Source organism: Protopterus annectens, chromosome 1.part0 (assembly GCF_019279795.1).
Source record: "Protopterus annectens isolate FY-2018-M chromosome 1.part0, PAN1.0, whole genome shotgun sequence".
In the NCBI taxonomy this organism is placed as follows: Eukaryota; Metazoa; Chordata; order Ceratodontiformes; family Protopteridae; genus Protopterus; species Protopterus annectens.
In genome coordinates, this window is record NC_056725.1 from 969,918,188 (window position 1) to 969,943,221 (window position 25,034).

General features: G+C 42.3%; 1 protein-coding gene across 1 annotated transcript in view; it reads left to right on the forward strand.

Moving 5' to 3' along the window:
• MED23 (mediator complex subunit 23) overlaps positions 1-25,034 on the forward strand; it is a 1,483,999-nt gene that overhangs the window by 1,049,563 nt on the left and 409,402 nt on the right. Inside the window, exon 14 of the mRNA XM_044067991.1 lies at positions 12,020-12,200. Coding sequence (XP_043923926.1) covers positions 12,020-12,200 — 181 coding nt within the window. The remainder of the gene's footprint in view (positions 1-12,019; positions 12,201-25,034) is intronic.

Here is a 25,034-nt window from a genome sequence, read left to right on the forward strand (position 1 = left end):
CTGAAGGTCAGACAGGACAAACCAAGGATGATTTTGATAGCTCCAGATTGGCCTCGACAGCACTGGTACCCACTACTGAGAAGTCTAGTACGGAAGCCTCCATGGCCTTTGCCTTTGATTCCACATCTGTTGTCCCAGGAGGACAGTCATTTGCTCAATGTCAAACTTCACTCTCTTCACCTAACAGCATGGCATATTCTGTTTTAAACCATAGAGGGTCTCAACTTCCACAACAAGTTTTGAATGTGATTTTGGAAGCTAGAAGGCCTAGTACAAGGAAAGTGTACGCAGATAAATGGAAGAGATTTTTATTTTGGAGTGCAGCTAAGGATTTGGATGATGTTCTTCATCTCACATTGCTGCAGTCCTAACACTTGGGTAGTCCGCTGTCCCAGTCGGCCCGAATACCAAAGTATAAGGCTGACGTCGGTCTAGGCGCATTAGTCTGACGCCACGACGTCAGGGTACAAATGCGCATGACCGACGTCATATCCTGAGTCTTTTTTGCCGCATGGTCCGATGCAGAAGCAGTATTGCGAGTGCAGGTTGGCGTTCTGAAATTTTCTGAAGTCGGAGTTTCAGACCGAATCAAAGTTGGCTAAGTACCCCGTTGGGGAATATTTTGGTTTTTTCTTGCCTCAGTATTTAACCGGATGTCAGAAAAAGTGAATAACTGTATTTCTTGTGGGAAACAGATACCTCATAGGGATTACCATACCTTGTGTATACCTTGCTTAGGGCCTGAGCACGACGTTGTTGGATGTCGCTCTTGTGCTAGATTTAACAAACGCACTATAAAGAGAAGATTAGACTGTGCCAGGTTAGTTTTGGGAAGCGTTGTAATTATAAAATGCTGTTGGATGCTCCGCGCCCGCTTCGCCTAAAAGCGCAAGGACAAAGCAGCAAAGCCTAGGTTGGAAGAACCGCCTGTCCCGGACGCCGGTTCTTTAGAGGCTCGGTGGAGCCGGAGGTTCTGCCAGAAGTTTCTTTGGAGTCTCAGGGAGAGACTTTACTGTTACAAGATGTGTCCTCTCAGGAGGTAGGCCAGGCTGAAGGGGCTTCTCAGGTAGCTGTTCTCCCTCCCTTCCTAAGGTGGTTAGGCCCTCCCTTCTGTTTCCAAGGCTTCTTGAGAGGCAGGCCAGGTTTAACTTCAGTGGGTGTCTCTCCTAGTTCTTCAGGGTCTCTGCCTAAGAAACATATGCTTAAAATGGCAGAAGATTTGATTACTATGATTAGAGGTTCTATGCCCCCCCTCATAAGGGGCCTAGGGTGGAACCTGAGCTTGAGAGTTTTGAGCAGTGTTCGAGGCATCTGAGTCTCGGCTGAAGACTTACAGGAGTATCCTCCTTATTCTGATTCTGATGTAGATGATTCTACTCCTTGCTTCTCCTCCTGAGGATTTTTCTTTTCAGAGACTCTTCATTCCATGAGGGCGCAGTTTAAATGGGAAGGTCAAGATTTCTCTGATTCCAGGAAAAGGCTTAGGGAATTTTGTTTCTACCCCAGCATAGGCCTTTAGCTATACCTCCTGTTCTGGATGTGGTGGAAGATGTTTTGCAGAGGCTTCCCTGAACCCTGATTCTTTGCCTCCTGCCCCAGTTAAACCAGATAGATATTATAGGGTGCCTGAAGCTCATAAGTATCTTTTAAGAGTCCTAGGGCAGACCCAGAAACTGTTTCTCAGGGGCCTAAAGGTGTTAAGGCTTCTGTTGTTAAAAATCCTGTTCCTCCTGATAAAGAGGCAAGGGCTTTGGATAGATGGGGAAAGAAGGTGTATACTTCTTCCACTTTAGCCATGAGGGCTTTGAATTGCCAGTTCCACATGTTAAAATACCAAAATTATCTCCTTTCACAATTGAAGTCTAAGGTGGATGCTCTGGCGGAAGGTATTGAGTGTAAAGAGTTGCAGGATTTAGTTCATGTTTCTGAACAGGTGGGTAAGCATTCTTTACAATGTGGTTTTGATGCTGTACAGGCCTCTTCGAGGGTGGCTGCCACTGGTTCTGTTCTTCGAGGCACGCCTGGCTGAGGGATCAGAATTTAGCTGAGCATGTTAAGACAAGGATTTTAGATGTCTGCTACAATCTGATGTGTTGTTTGGTTCGCCTGTGGAAGCAGTTTTAAAGAAAATGGAGGACAAGGCTAAGTCTATGCAGACTGTTAAAGATTTTTTGCAGGTTCAGCCTCCGAAGTTTAGTAGAAATTGGCCTACTAAGGGGTGGACATATCCTTCTTATGATTCCCAGTCTAGGGGTAGGTCTAGACGTGGTAGGGGCAGAGCTCAAGGTTCTTTAGGCCTAGAACAGGGAGTTCACCTGCTCAGTCTTCTGGTGAGGGCAGGGGTCAGTCCTTTCGTAAACAGACCCAATGACCTGCCTTTTCAGCTGCCAGAGCCTTCTCGCCTGGCAGCACCTTTGGGAGGAAGGCTGGCACTTTTCAAAGAAAATTGGAGTTTAATTACCCAAGACAGATGGGTATTGGATATCATTCACCACGGTTACAGGTTTTATTTCCATACCTTGCCTCCTTTCAAAGGCATGCCAGACATTCCTCCTCTACAAAGAAAAGAGGCTCACAAGCAAATTTCTCTGTTACTCCAAATAGGGGCCATTCAGCCGGTTCCTGTGCCAGAAAGGGGCCTAGGATTTTATTCTCGCCTGTTCCTAGTACCAAAAAGGGGAACACGTGGAGACCAATTTTGGATTTATCTATCCTCAACGCTTATCTGGACATTCCCAAGTTCAAAATGTTGACGTTACAACAGCTTTTACCTCTGCTGGGAAAAGATCACTGGATGGTAACTTTAGATCTCAAGGAGGCTTACCTTCATGTGCCTATCAGACTAAGTTGCAGGAAGTATCTGCGTTTTCGAGCTGGGAATTCCCATTATCAGTTCTCTGCATTGCCCTTTGGCTTATCTACTGCCCAGAGTATTCACAAAGTTCTGGCTCCAGTGATAGCTTACTTCAGGCTAAAAGGAATACAAATCTATCCTTACTTGGACGACTGCCTGATTCTGGCTCAAGAAAAGGAAGACCTTTTCAGCATTTGGAATATGTGATAGCAGTGCTAAGATGCCTGGGGTATTCTGTGAACGAAATAAAGTCCAGTCTAGTACCCTCTCAAGACATGTGCTTTCTGGGTGTGAGACTGAATACAGCAACCCAGATGGCCTTTTAACCCCGGACAAACAAAAGAATCTTTCCCTTTACTTCCATCAACTATCTCTTCAGTCCGGCTGACTCCAAGGACAGTCCTTCAAGCCTTAGGGTTCATGGCATCTTGTATTCTGGTGCTTCCCAATGCCAAACTGCATATGAGGAAGCTGCAATGGTATCTCAAAAATGTATGGACACAGCACTGCCAGGATTTGGACACTGTCATTCAAATAATACCTTGCATTCAAAAGGAATTTTTGTGGTGGGCTCAGGAATGTCACCTAAACAAGGGACTCTCTGTGACCCGCCAGAGGCGAGTCAGATTCTAACGACAGATGCCTTAGACATAGCTTGGGAGCTCATCTGAATGGAAAGTGGATACAAGACAAGTGGCCTGCCAGACTACAGCATCTACATATCAACATGAAGGAGATGTTAGCAGTCCAGTTTGCATTAATGGCTTTCAAGGAGTTACTTCTTCCAGGGCAGGTGTTGATTCTAACAGACAACACAACTGTCATGTGGTACATCAACAAACAAGGGGGAACACATTCTTATCCTCTATGCAGGCAAGCAATGATTTTGTGGGAGACTGCGCTCAGCTTGCAACTAAATCTTCAGGCAAGGTTTCTGCCGAGCACAGAACTCCTTAGCAGATGTGTTAAGCAGGCAAATCATGGATCCCCACGAGTGGAAACTGGATCTTCATGTATTTCGAAATTGACAGTGTCATGGGGAACTCCAGACATAGATCTGTTCGCTTCTCCACTAAACCACCAGCTGCCAAAGTTTTGCACGAAAAGGTTTCATCACACAGCTTGGAAAGTGGATGCTCTTTCTTTCAGTTGGAAAAATCTTCATGTGTATGCCTTTCCACCTCTGCCTCTCCTCCCAAAGGTACTCCTAAAGGTCAGACAAGACAAGCCAAGGATGATTTTAATAGCTCCAGATTGGCCTCGCAACACTGGTACCCATTACTGAGGAGTCTGGTAAGGAAGCCTCCATGGCCTTTACCTTTGATTCCACACCTATTGTCTCAGAGGACGGTCATCTACTCAATGTCAAGCTTCACTCTCTTCATCTAACAGCCTGGCATATTCTGTTTTGAACCACAGCAGGTCTCAACTTCCTCAACAAGTTTTGAATGTGATTATGGAAGCCAGAAGACCTAGTACAAGGAAAGTGTACGCAGAAAAATGGAAGAGATTTTTATTTTGGAGTGCAGCAAAGGATTTGGAGGTTTCTGAGCCTAATTTGAGTGTGGCTCTTCAATATCTTACTGAGTTATTGGACAAAGGTTTGTCTTTCTCTTCCATTAAGATTCATGCTGCAGCAATTTCAGCTCACTATGATTGTGACCCACCATTGTTTTCTCATCCTTTGTTCAAGCAATTTCTTAGAGGGGCAAAGAATATAAGACCCCACGAGAGCTCCTACTCCTGCTTGGGACCTCAATTTTGTGTTGGAGAAACTTACTCTACAACCTTTTGAGCCTCGGCTACTGCTGAATTGAAATACTTGTCATGGAAGACTGCTTTTTGTTGGCCATTACTTCTGCAAGAAGGGTTTCTGAATTGCAGGCCCTTATGGCGGTTGAGCCTTTTTGATTTTCCATAAGGATAGGGTATCATTACGCACTAATCCTTCCTTTATGCCTAAGGTGGTCTCTAGTGTGGCTTTAAACCAAACTATTCATTTGCCTACTTTTTATGCAGATCCCCAAAATAAGGGGAAAAGATTTTGCACACTTTAGATGTACACAGGCAGTTGCGTTATTATTTAAGCAGGACTAAGGATTTTAGGCAGTCTCAGCAGTTGTTTGTTTCTTTTGCTTTGAGTTCTCAGGACAAGCCTGTGTCAAAACAAACTATTTCTAAGTGGATTGGGTTTTGCATTGCATTTTGTTATTCCCATCATGGCAAGGAGATTCCAGCTGGGATTAGGCCTCATTCCACTAGGGCTACTGCCACTTCAACAGCATTTCTAAGGGGGGTGGCAACTAAGGATATTTTGGAGGCAGCTACTTGGAGTTCAGTGCATACTTTCTCTAAGCATTACCACCTTCCTCTCTACTCTAAATCTAGGGCTGGTTTTGCCACGGCTATTTTGCAGGGCATGTTGACAGCTCCTGCTTCTTTATGATTTGCCAGCCTCCCTTACCTCTGCTTTGGGATCCTACCCAAGTGTTAGGACTGCAGCAATGTGAGATGAAGAACATAGTACAGTTTTGTACCTACCATAAATGTAGATGTTCGAAGATCCACATTGCTGCAGTCCAATTCCCTCCTTCCCTCTGTGTTTAGGGGTGGTTGTGTGGGTGGGTTGTACTTTTGTAAATTTGTATATATTGTACATATATTTGGTACAGGAGTGTTTGGTGTTTTTTGGTTTTGGCCTTATCTTTTTAGGGTCTTCTGACATCTGGGGCAAGAAAAGACTGAGGATATGACGTCGGTCATGCGCATTTGTATCCTGACGTCAGACTAATGCGCCTTGACCGACGCCAGCCTTATACTTTGGTATTCGGGCCGACTGGGACAGCGGACTACCCAAGTGTTAGGACTGCAGCAATGTGGATCTTCGAACATCTACATTTATGGTAGGTACAAAACTGTACTTTTCTGAGCCTGATTTAAGTGTGGCTCTTCAATATCTTACTGAGTTATTGGACAAAGGTTTGTCCTTCTCTTCTATTAAGATTCATGCTGCAGCAATTTCAGCTCACTACGATTGTGACCCACCATTGTTTTCTCATCCTTTATTCAAGCAATTTCTTAGAGGGGCAAAGAATATAAGACCCCCACGAAGGGCTCCTACTCCTGCTTGGGATCTCAATTTTGTGTTGGAGAAACTCACTCTACAACCTTTTGAGCCTGCAGCTACTGCTGAGTTGAAATATTTGTCATGGAAGACTGCTTTTTGTTGGCCATTACCTCTGCAAGAAGGGTTTCTGAATTGCAGGCCCTTATGGCAGTTGAGCCTTTCTTAATTTTCCACAAGGATAGGGTATCTTTGCGTACTAATCCTTCCTTTATGCCTAAAGTGGTTTCTAGTGTGGCTTTAAACCAAACTATTCATTTGCCTACTTTTTATGCAAATCCCCAAACTAAAGGGGAAAAGATTTTGCACACTTTAGATGTACACAGGCAGTTGCGATATTATTTGGACAGAACTAAAGGGTTCAGACAATCTCAGCAGTTATTAGTTTCTTTTGCTTTGTGCTCTCAGGGCAAGCCAGTGTCAAAACAAACTATTTCTAAGTGGATTGGATTTTGCATTGCTTTCTGTTATTCCCATCATGGCAAAGAGATTCCATCTGGGATTAGACCTCATTCCACTAGGGCTACTGCCACTTCAACAGCTTTTGAGGGGTGGCTACTAAGGATATTTTGGAGGCAGCCACTTGGAGTTCAGTGCATACCTTCTCTAGGCATTACCACCTTCCATTGTACTCTAAATCCAGGGCTGGTTTTGCCACTGCTGTGTTGCAGGGCATTCTGGCAGCTCCTGCTTCATTATAGTTTAGCCATCCTCCCTTACCTCTGCTTTGGGATTCTACCCAAGTGTTAGGACTGCAGCAATGTGGGATGAAGAACGTAGTACAGTTTTGTACCTACCATAAATGTAGATGTTCAAGATCCACATTGCTGCAGTCCAATTTACCCTCCCTCCTTCCCTCTGTTGTTTGAGGTGGTTGTGTGGGTTGGGTTATCCATCTGAGGTATATGGCATTTTTGTATATATTGTATATCTTGTACATATTTTTGGTGTTAGGCTAGTTGGTTGTTTAGTTGTTGTCTATGGGTTTTGACCTTTCTTTTTAGGGTCTTCTGACATCTGGGGCAAGAAAAGACTGAGGATATGACGTCGGTCATGCGCATTTGTACCCTGACGTTCTGATGTCAGTCAAATGCGCCTTGACCGACGTCAGCCTTATACTCTGATATTCGGGCCGACCGAGGACAGCGGACTACCCAAGTGTTAGGACTGCAGCAATGTGGATCTTCGAACATCTACATTTATGGTAGGTACAAAACTGTACTTTTTCTAGCTGTTGTTGGTCCAGTCACTTCACCGTTCTGTTTTCTTTGTTGCAAAACCAGAGGGGAGAAAGTTCTTCACACTGTAGATATGTCAGCTCAGGTTTTTTGTAAAGGTGGTCCACAAGTTTAGCAAGACTGAACAGATCTTCATCATTTCATTTCAGGGAGAGAAGGGCTGGCAGTTACCATGTAGATAGGCACAGTTATTTATTTAGGTTTGGTTACCAGGGTAGAGCAATGATGAATAATGCAGGAGTATTGACATCTTTATTATCTTCCATAAGGCACCTCAGTGCCAAATGGAAAATGCTGTAGTCTCCAGTGCATGTTTTAGGGATGTCTATTGCAGAGTTCCGTACTGTGGTCTCTTGGCCCTCAGTTCATGCCAGCATGGTTGTACTGATGGTAGCTGCAGTTATGTCAAGAGACTTAATTAACACAGAAGGTGTGGCACAGCCTCACTGAGGTGTGCACTCCACCTGAGACTTAAGTGGAAGAGTGTACCATGTTGCTTGCAAGTTGGTGGGGTTGGCTCATTAGCATTAAAGATGTATATATACCCTGTATCTAATATCTGCTAAATCTTTCTGTGTTTATTTGTGAGGCAGCATACATTATAATATACTACAATATAAAATTAGCCTTAATTATACAAGTGAGAATGTCCTGGGCTGTTTACATCAAAACACATCTTTCTGTGCATAGTTCAAGAAATTTTAACAAATGGAACTTTTAGTTCTTAGTATCATTTTTAACTCTTGAACAGTTCATATGTCTTTCTGGTATCTTCCATGATTGTCTGTACCTTGAGAATTAACAGAACTACAATGGATATACAAAGTTTACACACCCCTGTTAAAATGCCAGGTTTTTGTGATATACAAAATGAGACCACAATAAATCATTTCAAAACTTGTTCCACCTTTAATGTGACCTATAACCTGTATAATTCAGTTGAAAAACAAAGAAATCTGTTGGGGAAAAAATATAAAAAAATAAAAAACGTACAATAAGCTGGTTGCATAAGTGTGCACACCCTTAAACTAATACTTTGTTGAAGCACCTTTTGATTTTAATTACAGCATTAAATCTTCTTGGGTACACACCAGCCATCAATTAAAGAGACTTTGTTTAACCCCAAATAAAGTTCAACTGTCCTAGTAGGATTTTCCTCACATTTACTCAGTTGCCTGCTCCAGCATAAGCCATGGTTTGCAGAGAGCTTACAAGGCATCAACGGGATTTCATTGTTGAAAGGTATCAGTCAGGAGAAGGGTGCAAAAAAATTTCCACAGCATTGGATATACCATGGAACACAGTGAAGAAAGTCATCAAAAAGTGTAAAAAAAATACGGGACAGCAGTGATATTGCAAAGAACTGGACATCCCTCCAAAATTGTGAAAAGACGAGACAAAAACAGGTCAGGGAGTCTGCCACGAGAACTACAGCAGCACTGAAGGAGCTGCAGGAGTTTCTGACAAGTAATGGTTGTGTACTACATGTGACAACAATCTCCCATATTCTCCATATGTCTGGGCTATGGGGTAGGGTTGCAAGACGGAATCCTTTTCTTACACAAAAAAAATCCAGGCCCGGCAAAAATTTGCAAAACAATACATCAAGTCTCCCAAAAGCATGTGGGAAAATGTGTTATGGTCTGATGAGACCAAGGTTGAACTTTTTGGCCACAATTCCAAAAGGTACGTTTGGTGCAAAAACAACACTGCATCACCAAAAGAACACCATCCCCACAGTGAAGCATGGTGGTGGCAGTATCATGCTTTGGGGTTGCTTTTCTTCAGCTGGAACTGGGGCTTTAGTCAAGGTGGAGGGAATTATGAACAGTTCCAAATACCAGTCATTTTTGGCCCAAAACCTTCAGTTGTCAGCTAGAAAGCTGAAGATGAAGTGGAATTTCACCTTTCAACACGACAATGACCCCTAGCATACATCCAAATCAACAAAAGAATGGCTTCACCAGAAGAAAATTAAAGTTTTGGCCCAGCCAGAGCCCAGACCTAAATCCAATAGAAAATCTGTGGGGTGACCTGAAGAGGGCTGTGCACAAGAGATGCCCTCGCAGTATGACAGATTTGGAGCAATTTTGCAAGGGCAGATATTGCCAAGTCAAGATGTGCCATGCTGATAGACTCTTACCCAAGAAGACTGAATGCTATAATTAAATCAAAAGGTGCTTCAACAAAGTATTAGTTTAAGGGTGTGCACACTTATGCAACCATATTATTGTATGTTATTTTTTTATTTTATTCCCCTAACAGATTTGTTAGTTTTTCAGTTAAATTGTACAGGTTGTAGGTCACATTAAAGGTGGGAAACATTTTGAAATGATTTATTGTGGTCTCATTTTTTTAGATCATAAAAAAAACTGGCATTTTAACAGGGGTATGTAAACTTGTTATATCCATTGTATTTACTTAAGACGTGATCTTCATTTTAGGATGGTGCCTACTGTAGGACTGTTTTACCTGGAGAGACAATTGTCTGTGAAACTTGAGTTTCAGAATTATCAAATCCTCTTTTCTTGAGGCAGGATTTGCTTGTGACTTCTAGTTGCTGGTCTTCCTGGGAGATTTTGATATAGTTATCTTATGCAAATGTGTGTGATTCCTTGTATACTTTTCTTTGAACAACAGTTTTGGTTTAAGTACCTTAGCAACTACTATGGCTTCAGGCCTTTATATTATAAGTTTTGTCCTTAACCTGTAAATCTTTTTTCTTCTTGCAGTTTGTCATAGTAGTATTTTTGTTTCTATTGACTTCTTTTCACTATTAATTCATTTTTCAGCATCAGCAATGTAGGTATAGTAGGTCATTTGGTTTTCTCTTAACAGTTGAGCTGATGGGAAATTGCATCAGTGCAATAGAATATTCCTATATCCCAAAACTGCAAGATGACCATTGTTATTTTATTTATTTATTTATTTTATTTAAATTTGTTGACCGGGAGTGTCCGACTGGACGTAGGTCCATTTTCAGCGGAGGCCCGGGGAGAAAAGCTCCACAGTAAAATAAACAGACAGTAGTTACATTGGATTACATAGCGATTAACAATTTAACATAGCAATTACTTACAACATATTTACAGATGAAGAACATAGTACATCAGTAGACAACTAGAATCTTTATCTGTGAAGTACATAACAGACATTAACAAATGTTACAATGAGAAGTTCCTGCTGTATAATAAGTACTAGGCTTATGAGCATCTGAGCTTGCTATAATCAAGGTAGTTAGTGGAGTGGAGAGAAAGGTAGTGGTTGGATGGGGTGGATGATATTAGAGTGGGAGTTGCAAGGACTCTATTGTGTAGTTCTAGGAATTTCTGTCTAGCTGAGGGGGTTTTGGTTTTGCGCCAGTGCTCCCAGGCTTTATCCCTGTTTTTCATTTCTGACTTAGTGGTTTTCTGCAGCCATGGGGAGGGTTGTGCTTTGGTTCTGGAAAATCTTATGAGGGCATGGTAATTGAGGATGTTCAGGAAGGTAGTATTAAAAAATTCAACTGCGTCATCTAGACTGAGGTACTTTAGAGGATGCCAGTTACATTCTTTGAGGGATGGGATGAATGTGAGTGGGTTAAAGTTTAGTTTTTTACGTATTTGACGGTAGATGACAGGTTTAGCTTGGTATAGGTATTTTTTGAGTAGGAATGTTGGGGAGTGATCACTGAGGCTATTTGATAAGCAGCCTGTTATATATGACTGGGGGCTCTTACTGACTAGTATCCAATCCAGGGTAGTGTGCTTGCTGGAGTTTTTATTTATCTTAGTTGGTGACTGGACTAGTTGGGTGAAGCCATGAAGGTGTACATGATGGGTTGGATTGTTGCCAGAACAGGATTGCCAGTCAATATTGAAATCACCTAAGATGATAGTTTCTTGGGGGAGATGGTGGGTAAACCAGCTGAGGAGGTTTTCTAGTGGAGGGATGTTTTGGCCAGGTGGGAAGTAGCATCCAATTATGTTGATGGTTTTGTTTTGGTTAATTTTGAGGTTGGTATATATTATTTCTTCATTGCCTATTTGTGGAGCTGATGATTTTAAGTTAGAGCTTCATAGTTGATATTTTCGAGGATCTTTGTATGTGAAGCTAAACTAGTTTCTGTGTTGCTTCTCTTTCTTTTTTAGAGAATGCATACCTAAGGTTATCCACATAGAGATGTCGGTGTAGGTTGCGTCATTCATAAATTAAGTTGAATAAATGGTAACATATGGAAGTATGTACATATAAAAAGTACAATTTTGTATATGTGTCTGAATGAGTCTATTCAGTTATATTGACTTGCTGTAAGTGAATTCCCAGTCAGGCAAACCTCAACTCATCGAGTTTTGAGAAATGGGCTTTAACATGGGTCCTGCAAGGCGATGGGCAAGTTATGTTCTACCTTGTTGCAGTTAATGAATCAGGTATGGCTGATTGTGTCTTTCAGTCAGTTAACAACCTCTCGGTCATGGGAACCACAACCACTTGTATGTATATGAACATATTGTTATAGATAACCTGTAAAGCTGTGGCATTGTCATCTCATCTTTCTGTAAGTTTTTTAAGCACGAGATGAAATAGTTGATTTGTCTGTGAAGTTTCTGGGTTTGTATAAGCAATGCAGCATGTTAAATAGAGGACCTGCTGACACCCCACATAAAAAAATGATAATAAAGGCTGGTACTGAGATCCTGGCCATGATATTTCTCTGTCATTTTACTTCTTGAAGAAGGTATTTTCAGAGTTTTGTTTCGTGAGGTTCTACTGCTGTTACTTAGTTCATATTTGCTGATTTTTAACTTGCTCCTTTGCATTTAGGGTTTTGGAGAGAATTGGTGCAAGAGCTTTGGTAGCACATGTCAGGACGTTTGCAGATTTCTTGGTGTACGAGTTCTCCACTTCTGCTGGAGGACAACAGCTGAACAAGTGCATAGAGATCCTCAATGACATGGTGTGGAAATACAACATTGTCACACTGGATAGGCTGATACTTTGCTTGGTAAGAACAGTATGCAAAATTCTTTCATGACATACAGTAGAAGGATATGCAATGATTTAATAATTTTTGGGGGTGTGTTTGAAGTGCCTCCATCTCAGTAATGCACTACAATGGAAAAACATCATAAAGAGAATTTAATTGGCCACCTTGTCCAGTAAAGTCATGTCTGTGCTCTAACATTCAGCAGTCTAGAAACCTCAAAAGCAAACACCATTTAAATATTGTTACATAGAGATGCTTTGCTGGCCATCTGAATTTGTCAGCAAACTATCTGCAATATTAGTAGGCATTTATGCCAGCACTAAAAGGAGAGACTGCTGATTTAAAGTAAATTGTATTTTCAGTGAAATTTACAGTCTGTGACAGAACCCTTACTTGTGTCGGCTTACATATGTAAAGCATATTTAATTGAAGCATGTACTTGCTACATACTGTAGTGCCCTGGATAAAGAATAACAATTAAATTTTCAAATATTTTTGCAACTGAAATTCATTTTAGTGCATTTTTTCCAGTCACTGAATTGTCTTACACCATTAGAGAATCTGATACTTCAAATATGTCTATGTCATGCAGTATTTGTTTAAGTTTTTAAAGAGGGATGAGAACACGCAGAATTTGCTATCATTCTACTTGGGAAATCTAGTGGTTTAAAGGGGGGTTTATATTAAATTATCAAAAGCTCCCGTGAACAAACGGCATTTCATCATAAACGCCGTTCATCGATTTCTGCTCTCGTGGGGGGCCAGTCCCCGCTAGTTATATATATCAGGATCGCACTACAGTGAGGAAAGGGCAAATTTTCCGATCCTCCCTTTATCACGATCTCACATTTTGGTGAACGGCATGTTCGATATTAAGAGCACCAAAAATGCCGTTCGTTGAACAGTCTTTTCAATAATTTAATAGGGCCTCATTTAAGGTGGAATGAAGGCAAGGAAAATTTGCTAGTTCTCTACTTGTGAATCTCTTTTGTCTGGTGCATATATGCACATCGGTTCCATGAAGAGTGCAAGTGGGGGTCTTGATATACCCACCATAGTTTCCTTCCTTCTTGCTCATTACCTTTTTACATTACCCTAGCCCCTCACATAGTTATTCAGGAAATTCACATTTTCCACAATTAAAGAAGTTAAGATGAGTTGTCAATTTATATAAACAGTTTATTGCAGTGTTAACTTTCTGATATTAGTTTGTGTCAGTCTTTCTTGATTCTGTTGAAAACCTGCTTTTTTCAGTGAAGACGTGTTACCTATCAAAGTACCTCACATCTGCATCCTAAACAATGTCACCATGCAGTTTCATTCTGTTTTATTGCCCTACATTTTTTGTTTAGGGCCACAATATTTTAGTAGTTCCCACTTATAAGGCAACTTCCTAAAGCCCTTTTGTATCTGTAAAATCGTGTATTCTACTAGAATATGCTTATTTTAAAGAAATAAATTATAATGAAAGATCAGCATTTTCATTAAATGGCTATAGTGCCTCTTCCCTCAGTGTTTATGCATCTCTGGGGGGGGGGGTGCAACCCTCTTCTGAAAACAGTTCCCCAAGTAGTACACCAACACTGCAAAAACATTGTAATGAAAGTTCAGGGTTTTTTTCATTAAAACAGCACATAGCCATTCTACATAATCTGTCAAACAAATTGCATTATTACGTCTTCTACTATAGCCATACCACATTCTTCCTAAACGTACTTTAAATTCCTCATCTACCTCTCAACTGTACCGATTTTTGCGGAATATCCAGATTTTTGCCTCATATTTTTGTCCTGTTGTACATAAAATTGTGGTTTTCTGGAAAGTCATTGCCAAGTCATTGAGGACTGCAGTCCGAAAATAATGAGAGACATTTGGGATTCAGGCTTTATACCTTTCAGAAAATTCATGCTAATTCAAAACCTGATAGTCTCTCAACTTTCTAAGTTTGTAAGAGCAATATTTAAAAATTATTCCTGTTTTGTGGGCCTTTGTCTCCCCATTATTTATGGCTTTGTCCGGATTTCTTGCTCTAAGAGGTTGAGAGCTATCATCTCTTGTCATTTGTTAACTTATGTTATTGAATATTAGTCTTTATTCCATATCCTTTTCTGAAGAGTAGCTGATAAAAAAGAAAACTGCTTGGACCATTTACTTCATCCATGTGCCCAATACCAGTACCACTCCCTTTGCTTGCATCTGGAATGGACCATGGGGTGAGAGCTTGGAGTACAGCCTGTACTACTTTTGTTAGAGGGGAGTGTGCCTGGACATAGCATTTCTCCAGAGCCAGTAAATAGCTTGTTCTATAGTAGTATCAGTGCCTCAAATAGTAAATTTGATTGCAAAAAAAATGCCAGTCAGTCATAAATATTCATTCCAGTCCACTTCTCTTTTCACCGATTTTCCCAAGCAGACCATCTTTGCAAAATCTGATGAATCCACAATTACCATTACAGCTCGTCACTCAGACCTGAAAACATCATTTACCAAACCTCTCCTTTTCATCCAACTCCCTCCTAATGTGCATATCTGTAGACCACTTTTCTTCTCTTGTGCTATGCCAAATTCTGTAAGAACACTTACTTCCCTTAGGATACCTTTACTTATCCTTCACAGTTGCGTTATCAAACAAGGGAATTTCCTTTTAACAAGCAATATAGAGTTTCCACTGCTTTCTACTTCCTTCCTCAAATGCCACGTTGACCACGGACACCTCCCAGATGGGGTCAGGGGGTAGGAGGGTATTGTCTGGGTCGGATGATTCAAGGCACGTGGACGCCCCAGGAGACTGACTTGCATGTCAGTGTCGTAGAGATGAGAGCAATTCTTTTGGCATTGCAAGAGCTACACAGCTTTCTTCCTGTAGGGATTATTGCAATACAGATGGACAATATGTCAGTGGTCTGGTATATCAACAAACAGGGAGGAAACAGGTCTTACCCTCAGCATCGAGAAGCTACGAGAGTGTGGCAATGGGCAGTCTCTACCAGCTGCTTTCTAGTGGCAATGCACATTCCAGGAGAGTCCAACATCCTAGCAGACAGGCTCAGCCGTGTAGTACTGATTCCTTACAAGTGGTCTCTGAACCAATCCACGGCAAACATGATCTTCCAAAGATGGGGCCAACCCTGCTGCTTCCTTTTTGCCTCCTTTCAAAAACAAATGCAGCAGGTACTTTGCCTTGACCCTTCCTGAGGGACAGTCACCAAGGGATGCTCTAGTCCATGCTTGGCCTCTCAGTCTACTCTGTGCCTTTTCCCCATTGCCCCTAAGTCTCAAGATCTTGCATATGGTATTCAAGTTGAAGAGGAAGGTAGTCCTTATTGCTCCCTTTTGGCCTTGACAAGTCTGGTTCATCTACCTTTTGTTTTAACTCTTCACCTGTTTTGCCCTCCAGTGACACTAGATCCAGCTCCAGATCTTCTGTCTCACCCCTTGGAGTACCCTCACCCGGACCTTCAAAGCCTGAAACTAACCGCATGATTTCTCCAATTTCAGTGATGGCCACACATCCCAGGCTTTCATTCCCTTTCCAGAAGATTTTGATTTCTGCCCATAAACCCTCCACCAGGAAGATTTCTAAAGAGTAAGTGGAAAAGGTTTTCCATATGGGCCCAACAGAAACAAATAGATCCTTTTACAGCCCCTATCTCTGTGATGTTGGATTTTTTTAGCTTCCCTTTTTAGTGAGTGGGCTAGTTTTTCTACTGTCAAAGTTCAGTTAGCTGCAATTTTCAATTTAAATTTGAGAGGAGGCTCTGTTTTATTATCTTTATCTAAACTCTGTAAAGCCTTTCTTCGGGGCACCTTTTTACTTCTTCCTCCAATCAAAGATCCAGCTCCCCCTTGGGATTTGTCCATTACGTTGCAAGCACTGGTTCTTCCCCTTTTCCAACCTGCGGCTACAGTAGATTTAAAGTTTCTTTCATGGAAGACACTTTTTCTTGTAGCAATTATTCGGCAAGAAGAATCTCTAAGTTGTAGGCCCTTTCTTTCAAGTTTCCATATTTAACGTTTCACATAGATAGAGTAATCTTAAACACCAATCCTTCCTTCTTACCTAAAGTTTCTACAGAAGGCAATATCAATCACTCTATTAATCTCCGTATTTTCTTCCCTAACTTTCAGAATAAGGGAGAATAATTCTGCGGTGGTGCAGCGGTAGCGTTGTTGCCTCACAGCAAGAGACTCTCCCATTCGATTCTCGGCTTGGGTTGGGAGTGCCTTCTGTGTGGAGTCTGCATGTCCTCCCCGCGGTTGAGTGGGTGTTCGAAAGACATGCTTTGAATGGGCGTGCCTTTGTTGAAGGTTGGACATCAGGCTGGCAACTCGACACCATAAAAAACAACTGCCAGTCATTAGCGGACCGGAATTCCGCTGTGGCGACCCCTAACCGGGAAAAGCCGAAAGACAAACAACAACAACAACACTCTTCATTTACTTGATGCATAGACAACTATGCTTTTACCTAGACAGAACAAAGTCTTTAAGGACATCTGAACAATTGTTCATATCTTTTTCAGACATTAAAAGAGGCAAAGCAATTACCAAGTCCTCTCTGGCTAAATGATTAAAAGACTGTATTTCCTATGTTTATTCTTTGAAGAACATGCCTATGTCTGGTCAGATTAAAGCGCAATCTACAAGGTCTATAGCAACTTCCCACGTTTTTTGGTCAAGAGCATCTGTTGATGACATCTGTGCAGCTGTTAATTGGTCAAATCCTCATATGTTCATTACTCATTATAAGTTGGACCTCATTTCCAGGAATAGGAGTGCCTTTGGCTCTGCTGTACTCCAGAATATCCTTCCATGAGGGCCACCCTGAATTTCTGTAGCTGGGGACTCCATCCCACAGGTTAATGAACGAAAGAAAATGACAACATAAAGAAGTTATATTCTTACCATAATGTTCCATCTGTGTTGTCTATTTACATTCTTCATTAACCTGCCTCCAGTCCGAGACCTCGAGTTACCTGATGGATATGTTCAGAGGAACCTTTGAGCTCCTGTTTTCTCTATCCTTTTGTTTGTGGTAGATTGTTTTTGGTGGACAGTAGATAAATAGTTGCAGCAAACTTAATCTGGGGTACTGTGGGGGAAAGAGACTTTTTATGGGTAGGGAGGAGAAGCTCTAGCTTTGAATCTCAAGCTAGTAAAATGGCCGAGTCAGTTCCGAAGGTTGGAACCAAGACCTACAGGTTAATGAAGAATGAAAATAGACAACACAGAAGGAACATTATGGTAAGAACATAACTTCCTTTTCAAAAATATTCTTTCCTCTTACCATGTCATGCTGGCAGGTGTCATACATCCCTCCCCATCCCTTTGTGATATTGGAGTCCAAGAAAGTATAAAACAGTCCGTCTAAGCTGTGGTAGCATTAATAATAAAATAAACTTAGATGGATTGTTGTTATCTCTTCACAGGCTAGATGTTACATCCATTTGTGAAATGTTTTTGAAGGAAGCAATTCCTTTTCTGTTTGTTTATACTTCACCTTTACTGAACATTTTTAAAATAAAATAGTTCTCATTTAGTCATTAGTGCTGTAATCTTGTAAAATCCCATATCACCAACTGACACAAGATGTAACGTTGAACGTCACTCCCTGTACTGGGATATCTCAAAGTATGCATAATATATACAGTTATCTTGATACATGACATTTCAGATGCATTATTGAAGTATTACTGCCTCTTGCCAAACATTTAACACTCACACCAACAGTGCAGACTGTTGTGTATTAGAAAATACATCTACCATCCATCCATCCAGTGCTGTTAAGTTGCTTCTGACTCCTGTAAGCACATCTGTAAAAACAACCTACCACAGAGTTTATGATACAAGTAAGTAATGGATGTTGATTGCTAAGCCTTTGTTTCATAACGCACACTGCACACACACGTTTGGAGAGCTCAGAGTCAGTAATCTGTATATTACGATCCTTCAGATCTCCACAGCCAAATATCAATTTTTGTGCTGGAAAGTGTCAACAAGTAAGGGTTTTAATCTGTATATTACGTTTATTTGGGTTATGGGAGGAAATTGGAATACCTGGAGAAAATTCACATAAACACAAAGAGAATGTGAAGACTGCACCCCAAAGACAGCCCAGTCAAGAATCAAAGACCCTCTTGCTGTAAGGCAAGAGTGCTACTCAGTGTACCATTGAGCAAGCCTGTCTGTTAATAAATACAATTATTTGGTTGCATTGCCAGTGTTAATGTGTTCATTTGGACATTCCAGTCAGATTATCCAGCTTAAAAAAAACTCTTTTCTGTGTTCAGGCCATCAATACAGAGTGCAAAATCCATTCATCTAAGTATTGCTAATTGTACATCAAAGTATTCATACTTCTGTTTCACATGAAAGCTATGTGCAGGTGTACTGTTTGTGTCATGTGACCTAACACTCTTCTGACGCAATGATGTGGAAATCCTGTAACAGAGCAGTGACCATCCCATCAAATTTGCTGCCATGTTTTGTATTTGATGTCTCATTATGTTGCATATAAATTTAACTGTAATCTGTCACAAAGCAGTCATCATCTTGCTTCCAAACATACTCTCCTGTTTCCTTGAATATCCAGGGAATAACCAGTTGTACTCACACTCACAAAAATTATCTTCAGTCATATATATTAAGATATGTTCTTTCTGTAAGTCACTGCTGCAATCTTAACTTCAGGGATCTCTGCCACAGGTGAAATCCTCCCATCTCTCTACTGTTTCAGAGCTGTTCAAGCTCTCCATCCACTACACTGACCTTGCTTCTCTCACTCCTGGATGTCTCCATGTAGTATAAAGTAGAATAGACATATGGGCAGCCATATTCAGTTCTTTCTTGCCCTGTGGGTTGGCACAGTTCTTTACAGTCTGTCAGAGCAGGCCTAGAGTGGAAAAACAAGTAAGTCACTCCCAGATCATTTTCATTCCTTCATTATAAAGTTATTAATGGAGAATTTTGTATAGTATTGTGTAGTTTTGTTTTATTAGCTTCTACTGAGTCTGGATGCATCCACTTGGCAGTCTGGATATGCCAGCCAAGCAGGGAAGTGCACATTTAAGATGCATATAAATTTCAAGGATATGCACAGTAAGTGAATTTGTTGCTTAGACCTTAACCAGAATGTTGCCTCATGACATTTTTAAGGATTTCATGCCCAATACTTCACAGGCTGAAGCTGGGCTTTAGCATTTGAATCATAAGAAACTTGCTGTCTTTATGTGCAATTCTTCTATGGCTTTTGACAGTGGCTGCCCAGGCACCATACGTTCAAAGTCTTGCCCAAGGCCTGAGGAGTCAGTGTATGCCAAAGACCTTCTTGAATCTCAGATGCCCTTATGAAGAAAGTGCTTGATGAAGCCCCTGAGTCGATTCAAGAAAGTCCTCCAATACTAAGCTTAAGGCAAACGTTTCTTTTGCGGATTATTCCACATGCCAATAAAGAAACACCTCATTAAGAAGGGGAAGATGGGCTACAGGCTATGACTGTGGATGAAGGTCGGTGACAGTCCAAGTGATGTATCTTCAGTAAATGCCTTAGGTTTGAAACTAGAAAGCCTCTCACAGATGTCTTCCTATTTTGCTGACTATCTACAGGCTATTTTTCTTTAGCTAAGGGGTTTCTGACAACTCTAAAAGGCTTGTAGTAAGGTCAAGCCACGCCATCCACTTCCATTGAATGCCCTGCAAAATATAGCAGGGACACACCACCTGTTTTGGTAAAAGACACCATAATAACAAACTTCACCCATGAGGAGGGGATGACTTAGATTATTGCTTGCAGATCTTTTCTTCCATATGATGCAGTGCTGATAGTGAGGTTACGCTGCCACCAGACTTTCCAGTGGGTGAATTTCCTTTTGGGGAATGTTTTCCCTTCATAAGGTATTATTTTCAGTAGCAAGCCTCGGAGGTTTTGGATGCTGGAAGGAGGGCTCTGGAGCAGTTGAGCTATAACTCTCCTAATCTTCTGGTGGTGTCCCCTCTACAGGGAGTCATGCTAGACATCTTTGAAGCAAACTCTGAAGAACTAGAAGTACAGCCTTCAATTCCTATGAAACCTGATAGATTTTACAGTTTCCAGGGGCGGCATTCTCTTTTTTTATACAGAAATCCAGTGGCAGATCCAGATAGTTTATCCCTAGAAGCAACCAAAGGAGCTAAGCTCCTCCAGGTTGGAATACCCTGCCAAATGATAAGGAGGGTAGATTGCTGGACAAGTGTGGCAATAAAATGCTTTGGCTTCTGTGTCCTTTAGATCACTGACTTACCCAAGCTCATATTCTTAAATTCCAGGAACACATTCTTAAATGTAAGCTGGAGCTGGATTTGGACAAAGAGGAGTCTATAACCTTCTTAACAGAACTTAAATCATTCAGATGCCTTTACAGTTGGGGAGGTACAGCATTAAATGCTCTGTGATTCTATGTCTCTGTACTACTAATGGACAACTGCAGCTCATAAGTGCTTTATCCCATGCATGGGTCCCCTCAAATTATGTATGCTATGATTCCAGTTGATCTCATCAGGGCTAATATTTATTTATTGACCATGGGATGGGTAAGACCAGTCTAAAATCAAAAGGGATATGTTAATTCCAAAATGAAAAGGGGAGTTGACTATGCTTAAAATGACCCACAAGGGTAGCTAGCCTAATACTTACCTATAAACTTGTGATGCAGCACATGCAGCTTCGAAGGCTGCTGATACTCGTGCAGTCTTACAGAGGCATGCTTGGCTTTGCACTGAGATATTAGCAGAAGATGCAAAGGCTGAACTGCATAATGCTCTCCTAGACAGGGAATTGATCTTTGCTCCTAAGGCTTATGGAGTGTGTAAGAACCTAGAAGAAAAATGAAAAGTAATGGCTTCTGTCCAACGTCTTTCACTCTCCTCTGTCTAATAATAGTCTGTCTGCTCTGTGTTACACACTGCTCTCTCAAAAGATATTGGAATTATCCTAATAAGCAGGGATGTTTTTATAGAAAGCCAGTGAAGGGAAACAACCCAGCAGTTTAAAAGCCCTTTTATAAGAAGAATCAGCAGGATGATAAAGGGAGGCAAGTGGACCAGTAGCCCTAAGGTCAACCGTGACTGCTTAATCTAGAGTCCCCCAGAGAACAAGAGGAAACCTCTCCGGTTGTTTAGATAACTGGAAAAAAGGTAAATCTGATGTTGTCAATTTTCATTCATTCCTCAACATATGGGTTTGGATCTGACACACTGATCCGACTCAGCCGTTACACTAGCTCGTGGCTCCTGACAAACTCTTGAGCTCCTTTCCTACCCCCAGTGCACTAACCCCAGTGTCCCTCGGATCTCATTTGCTGTTTTGCAACTACACATGGTAACTACAGTGCTTGAGCAAACTTGTTAAGTGATAATCTGATGTTGTTAATCTTCATTCGTTCCTTACTGATGGGTTCGGAAACGATCCTCGGTTCCAACTCGGCTGCTGTGCCAAGCTCGCTTCAGCCAAAAACACTCTTGCTAAGATTACCCATAGTGCCTCTCTCCCCATTACCTCAGATCTCGTTTGCTGTGTACTTGTCAGGACATGTCAAGCCTTTCACTCTCAGCTAAGTGGTTTTCTTTGTTGATAAAACTTACATGTCCTTCTATTCCTATATTGCAATATTCTAGTTGTGGGGATTTCCTGCCCTCAGGCGACTCGTATGTCGGCTCCTATACGAAAGCTTTAGCTTGGCTGTTGCAGCATGCGTGGGATGTCAGATGTAAGGCCATAAACCAGGGGCCTTAAATGTGACGTCTGTATGCACAATCCTCAGAACTTTTCAGCCGCAGACGACCTACGTATGATCGCTCCTTCTCAGATGTCGCATCAGTAAAGCTAAGTAACCCGTTGGGTTTCTGTTTTTTCTTATTTTGCTGATTGCTATTGCTTAGGCTTGGTTGTAGCCTTTACCTGATGTCAGGTAAAAAGGGAAAGTGCTAATGCGGGTGCCAGATACCCCATAAAGATGCCCATGATAGGTGTTTTTTTTTGCTTAGGCCGGGAGTGTGACCATTCTGCCTGCTCAATTTGTCAATCATTTGTGTTGAAGACCCTACGCAGCCGTTTGGCTGCATTAAACCTCTACCTAGAAAACCAGCGCCTTAAACGGTTAGCCCTTAGAATGGATCCCGCATCGGAGGCTCCATCCGAACCTTCACGCTAGAAGACCAAGATTCCTAGGTCTTCCTCACCTGCCGCTTCACTACCTGACGCCCTGTCAACTGCCGATCTAGGAGTTGAGGAGCACCTGGCAGATCCGTTGACTTCAACAACGTCCTTTGAGAAAGCAGTTGCACAGCCGACGACTGGCACATCCTCTGGGCTTACCGAGACGCCGGCTACTGTCGATGTCGAGGGGGAACCAGATTCTGTGGTACCTCCGATCGGGATCCAGACTTCGGAAATGTTGACCTCAAAACCTGACTCCAGGCCGGTTCCAACTTCCACATCGGCCAAAAAGAAGCAGAAAACCAAGCATAGCTCCTCCTCTGCAGAAGCCCTACCAGCTTGGCAGGCCTTCACTTCCTCTCTCATGCAGGCCTTTATGGGCTTCAGCCTCAACCTCCACTGCTCTGCCTTTACTGAGCCCTAGGTCTGCCTCTGCCTTTCCCCTCCCACCCATGACCTCTCAGGTTAGGGAGGAAGAGCATGATTCTTCCTCTTCTTCCTCAGGGGACTCTGTTTCATATACATCTCAGATTGCTTCTCCCAAGGAGTATTATTCTCCTGATGAGGAATCTGTTGGAGGATTCTCCCCCTGAGCATATTACCTTTGATGAGATCATCACCAAGATGAAAGATTACTTCAAATGGGATACATCCCAAATGACTGATCTGCTTCAAGTAGAATCCCCCTCCCCTTCATCTGTCCCTCTGGTTCTTCCTGCTTACTTGGATGCCTTTAATTCAGCTTGTAAGGCCCCAGACTCACAGCCACCTGCCCCAAAGCACCCTGACCGCTTCTATAAAGTGCCTGAGGAACAAAAATTCCTAGTTAAATTACCCTTGGCGGACCCAGCTGTGATTGCCTCCACCCCTGATAAACAATCTAAACTGCTTCCTTCCGCCTCCCTCCTACCCACGGATAAAGATAGCAAATATATGGATAGGATGGGAAAGAAGGTATGCACATCCTCCACTTTGGCTTTCACAGCCATTAGTTATCAGACCCACATGACTAATTATGCTGTAGATTTAGTGTCTCAAGCCTCCTCCATGCTGGGGTTTATTCCTGACAGCCACAATAAGGCTGACATCCCCCAAACTGTCCATGGCCTAGCAGGTAGCCAGGCACTCCATTAAATGCAGCTATGATGCTGCAGAAGCATCTGCCCGCTCTGCAGCATCTGCTTCTGTTCTCAGGAGATACTCCTGACTGAGACTCCAGAATCTACCAGAAGACTTCAAGTCCAAGATGTTGGATGCCCCCCTGGATCACAATTCCCTTTTTGGAAAACAATCTGCAGACCTCTTAAAGAATTTGCAGGAAAAAAGTAAAGAATTACAGTACATCAAACATCTGCTGGTATCCCCCTTTCCCGAATATTACAGGAACTACCCTGCTAAAACCACTTTTGTAAGGCGTAATCCTTCACAGACAGCTACTTCCTCTTCCAGATCTAGAAGAGGGGCAAGAAGACCTACCACCTCCAGACCTACTGCACCACTTCCTCTGCCCAGACAATTGTTTCGGGACAGAGGAGGTCCCAGTAATATATGACTGCCTTGCCCACATACCACTTTCTGCATGCCTTCCCCACTGTCTCCCCTTCTGGCAGGCCATCACCACAGACCAGTGGGTCCTATCCGTTATCCCAAAAGGGTACTTCCTATCCTGGAAAGAAAAAAGCACCCAGGAAAGGCATTCCATTTTCCCCAAAAAAACAAATTCATCTCCTACCACAAATTTTGTCAGACCTGCTAACGCTAGGCACCATAGAACTTGTCCCCTCATGACAGGAAGGAAAGGGATTCTACTCCCTTCTCTTCCTGATCCCCAAAAAAGATGGCCCCTGGAGACCCATCTTAGATCTCTCCTTTCTAAATCTCCACCTTCAGGTGGTACCATCCTGCAGAATGTTGTCACTTCCCACTCTGCTGCCACTTATTCCAGCTAAGGCCTTTATGGCCACCTTGGATCTAAAAGAAGCCTACCCACACATACCCATCAGGACTTCCCACATACAGTTCTTGTGTTTTTCTGGGCCTTCCTCTCATTTCCAATTTACTGCTTTGCCCTTTGGTTTATCCACCGCCTCCCGAGTGTTTCCGAAGTGCCTAGCCCCAGCCATTGCTTTCTGCAGAACTCAGGGAATCCAGATTTACACATATCTGGATGACATCCTAATACTAGCAGAGTCAAAAGATACCCTCTCAAGGCATCTGCACGTCCATTCTGCAAAATCTCGGATTCACCATCAACCTCCCAAAGTCCTCCTTGAACCCAGACCAGGACAAGATTTTCCTAGGCTGCAGAATCAGAATGGGCAAAATGAAGGTCTTTCTCCCACAGGACAAGGTTCTATCCCTGACTTCCCACTTCAAGGAAATCCTACACTCCCAGTAGGTGACGGCAAGGCAATTTCTTCATCTCCTAGGCTTAATGGCAGCAGCCATCCCATGCTATCACTGGCCAGAATGCACATGCGCAAGCTACAGTGGTACCTCAAAAACATTTGATCCCAACACCTACATCACTTAGAACAGGTTATTCCCCTCCTTCCCTCTCTAAAGACAGAAGTCAGCTGTTGGATTCAGCAAGTCCAACTAAACCCAGGACTTCCACCCCCCCACCCCCACCCCAAACAATGCATATAAATGCCTCCGAT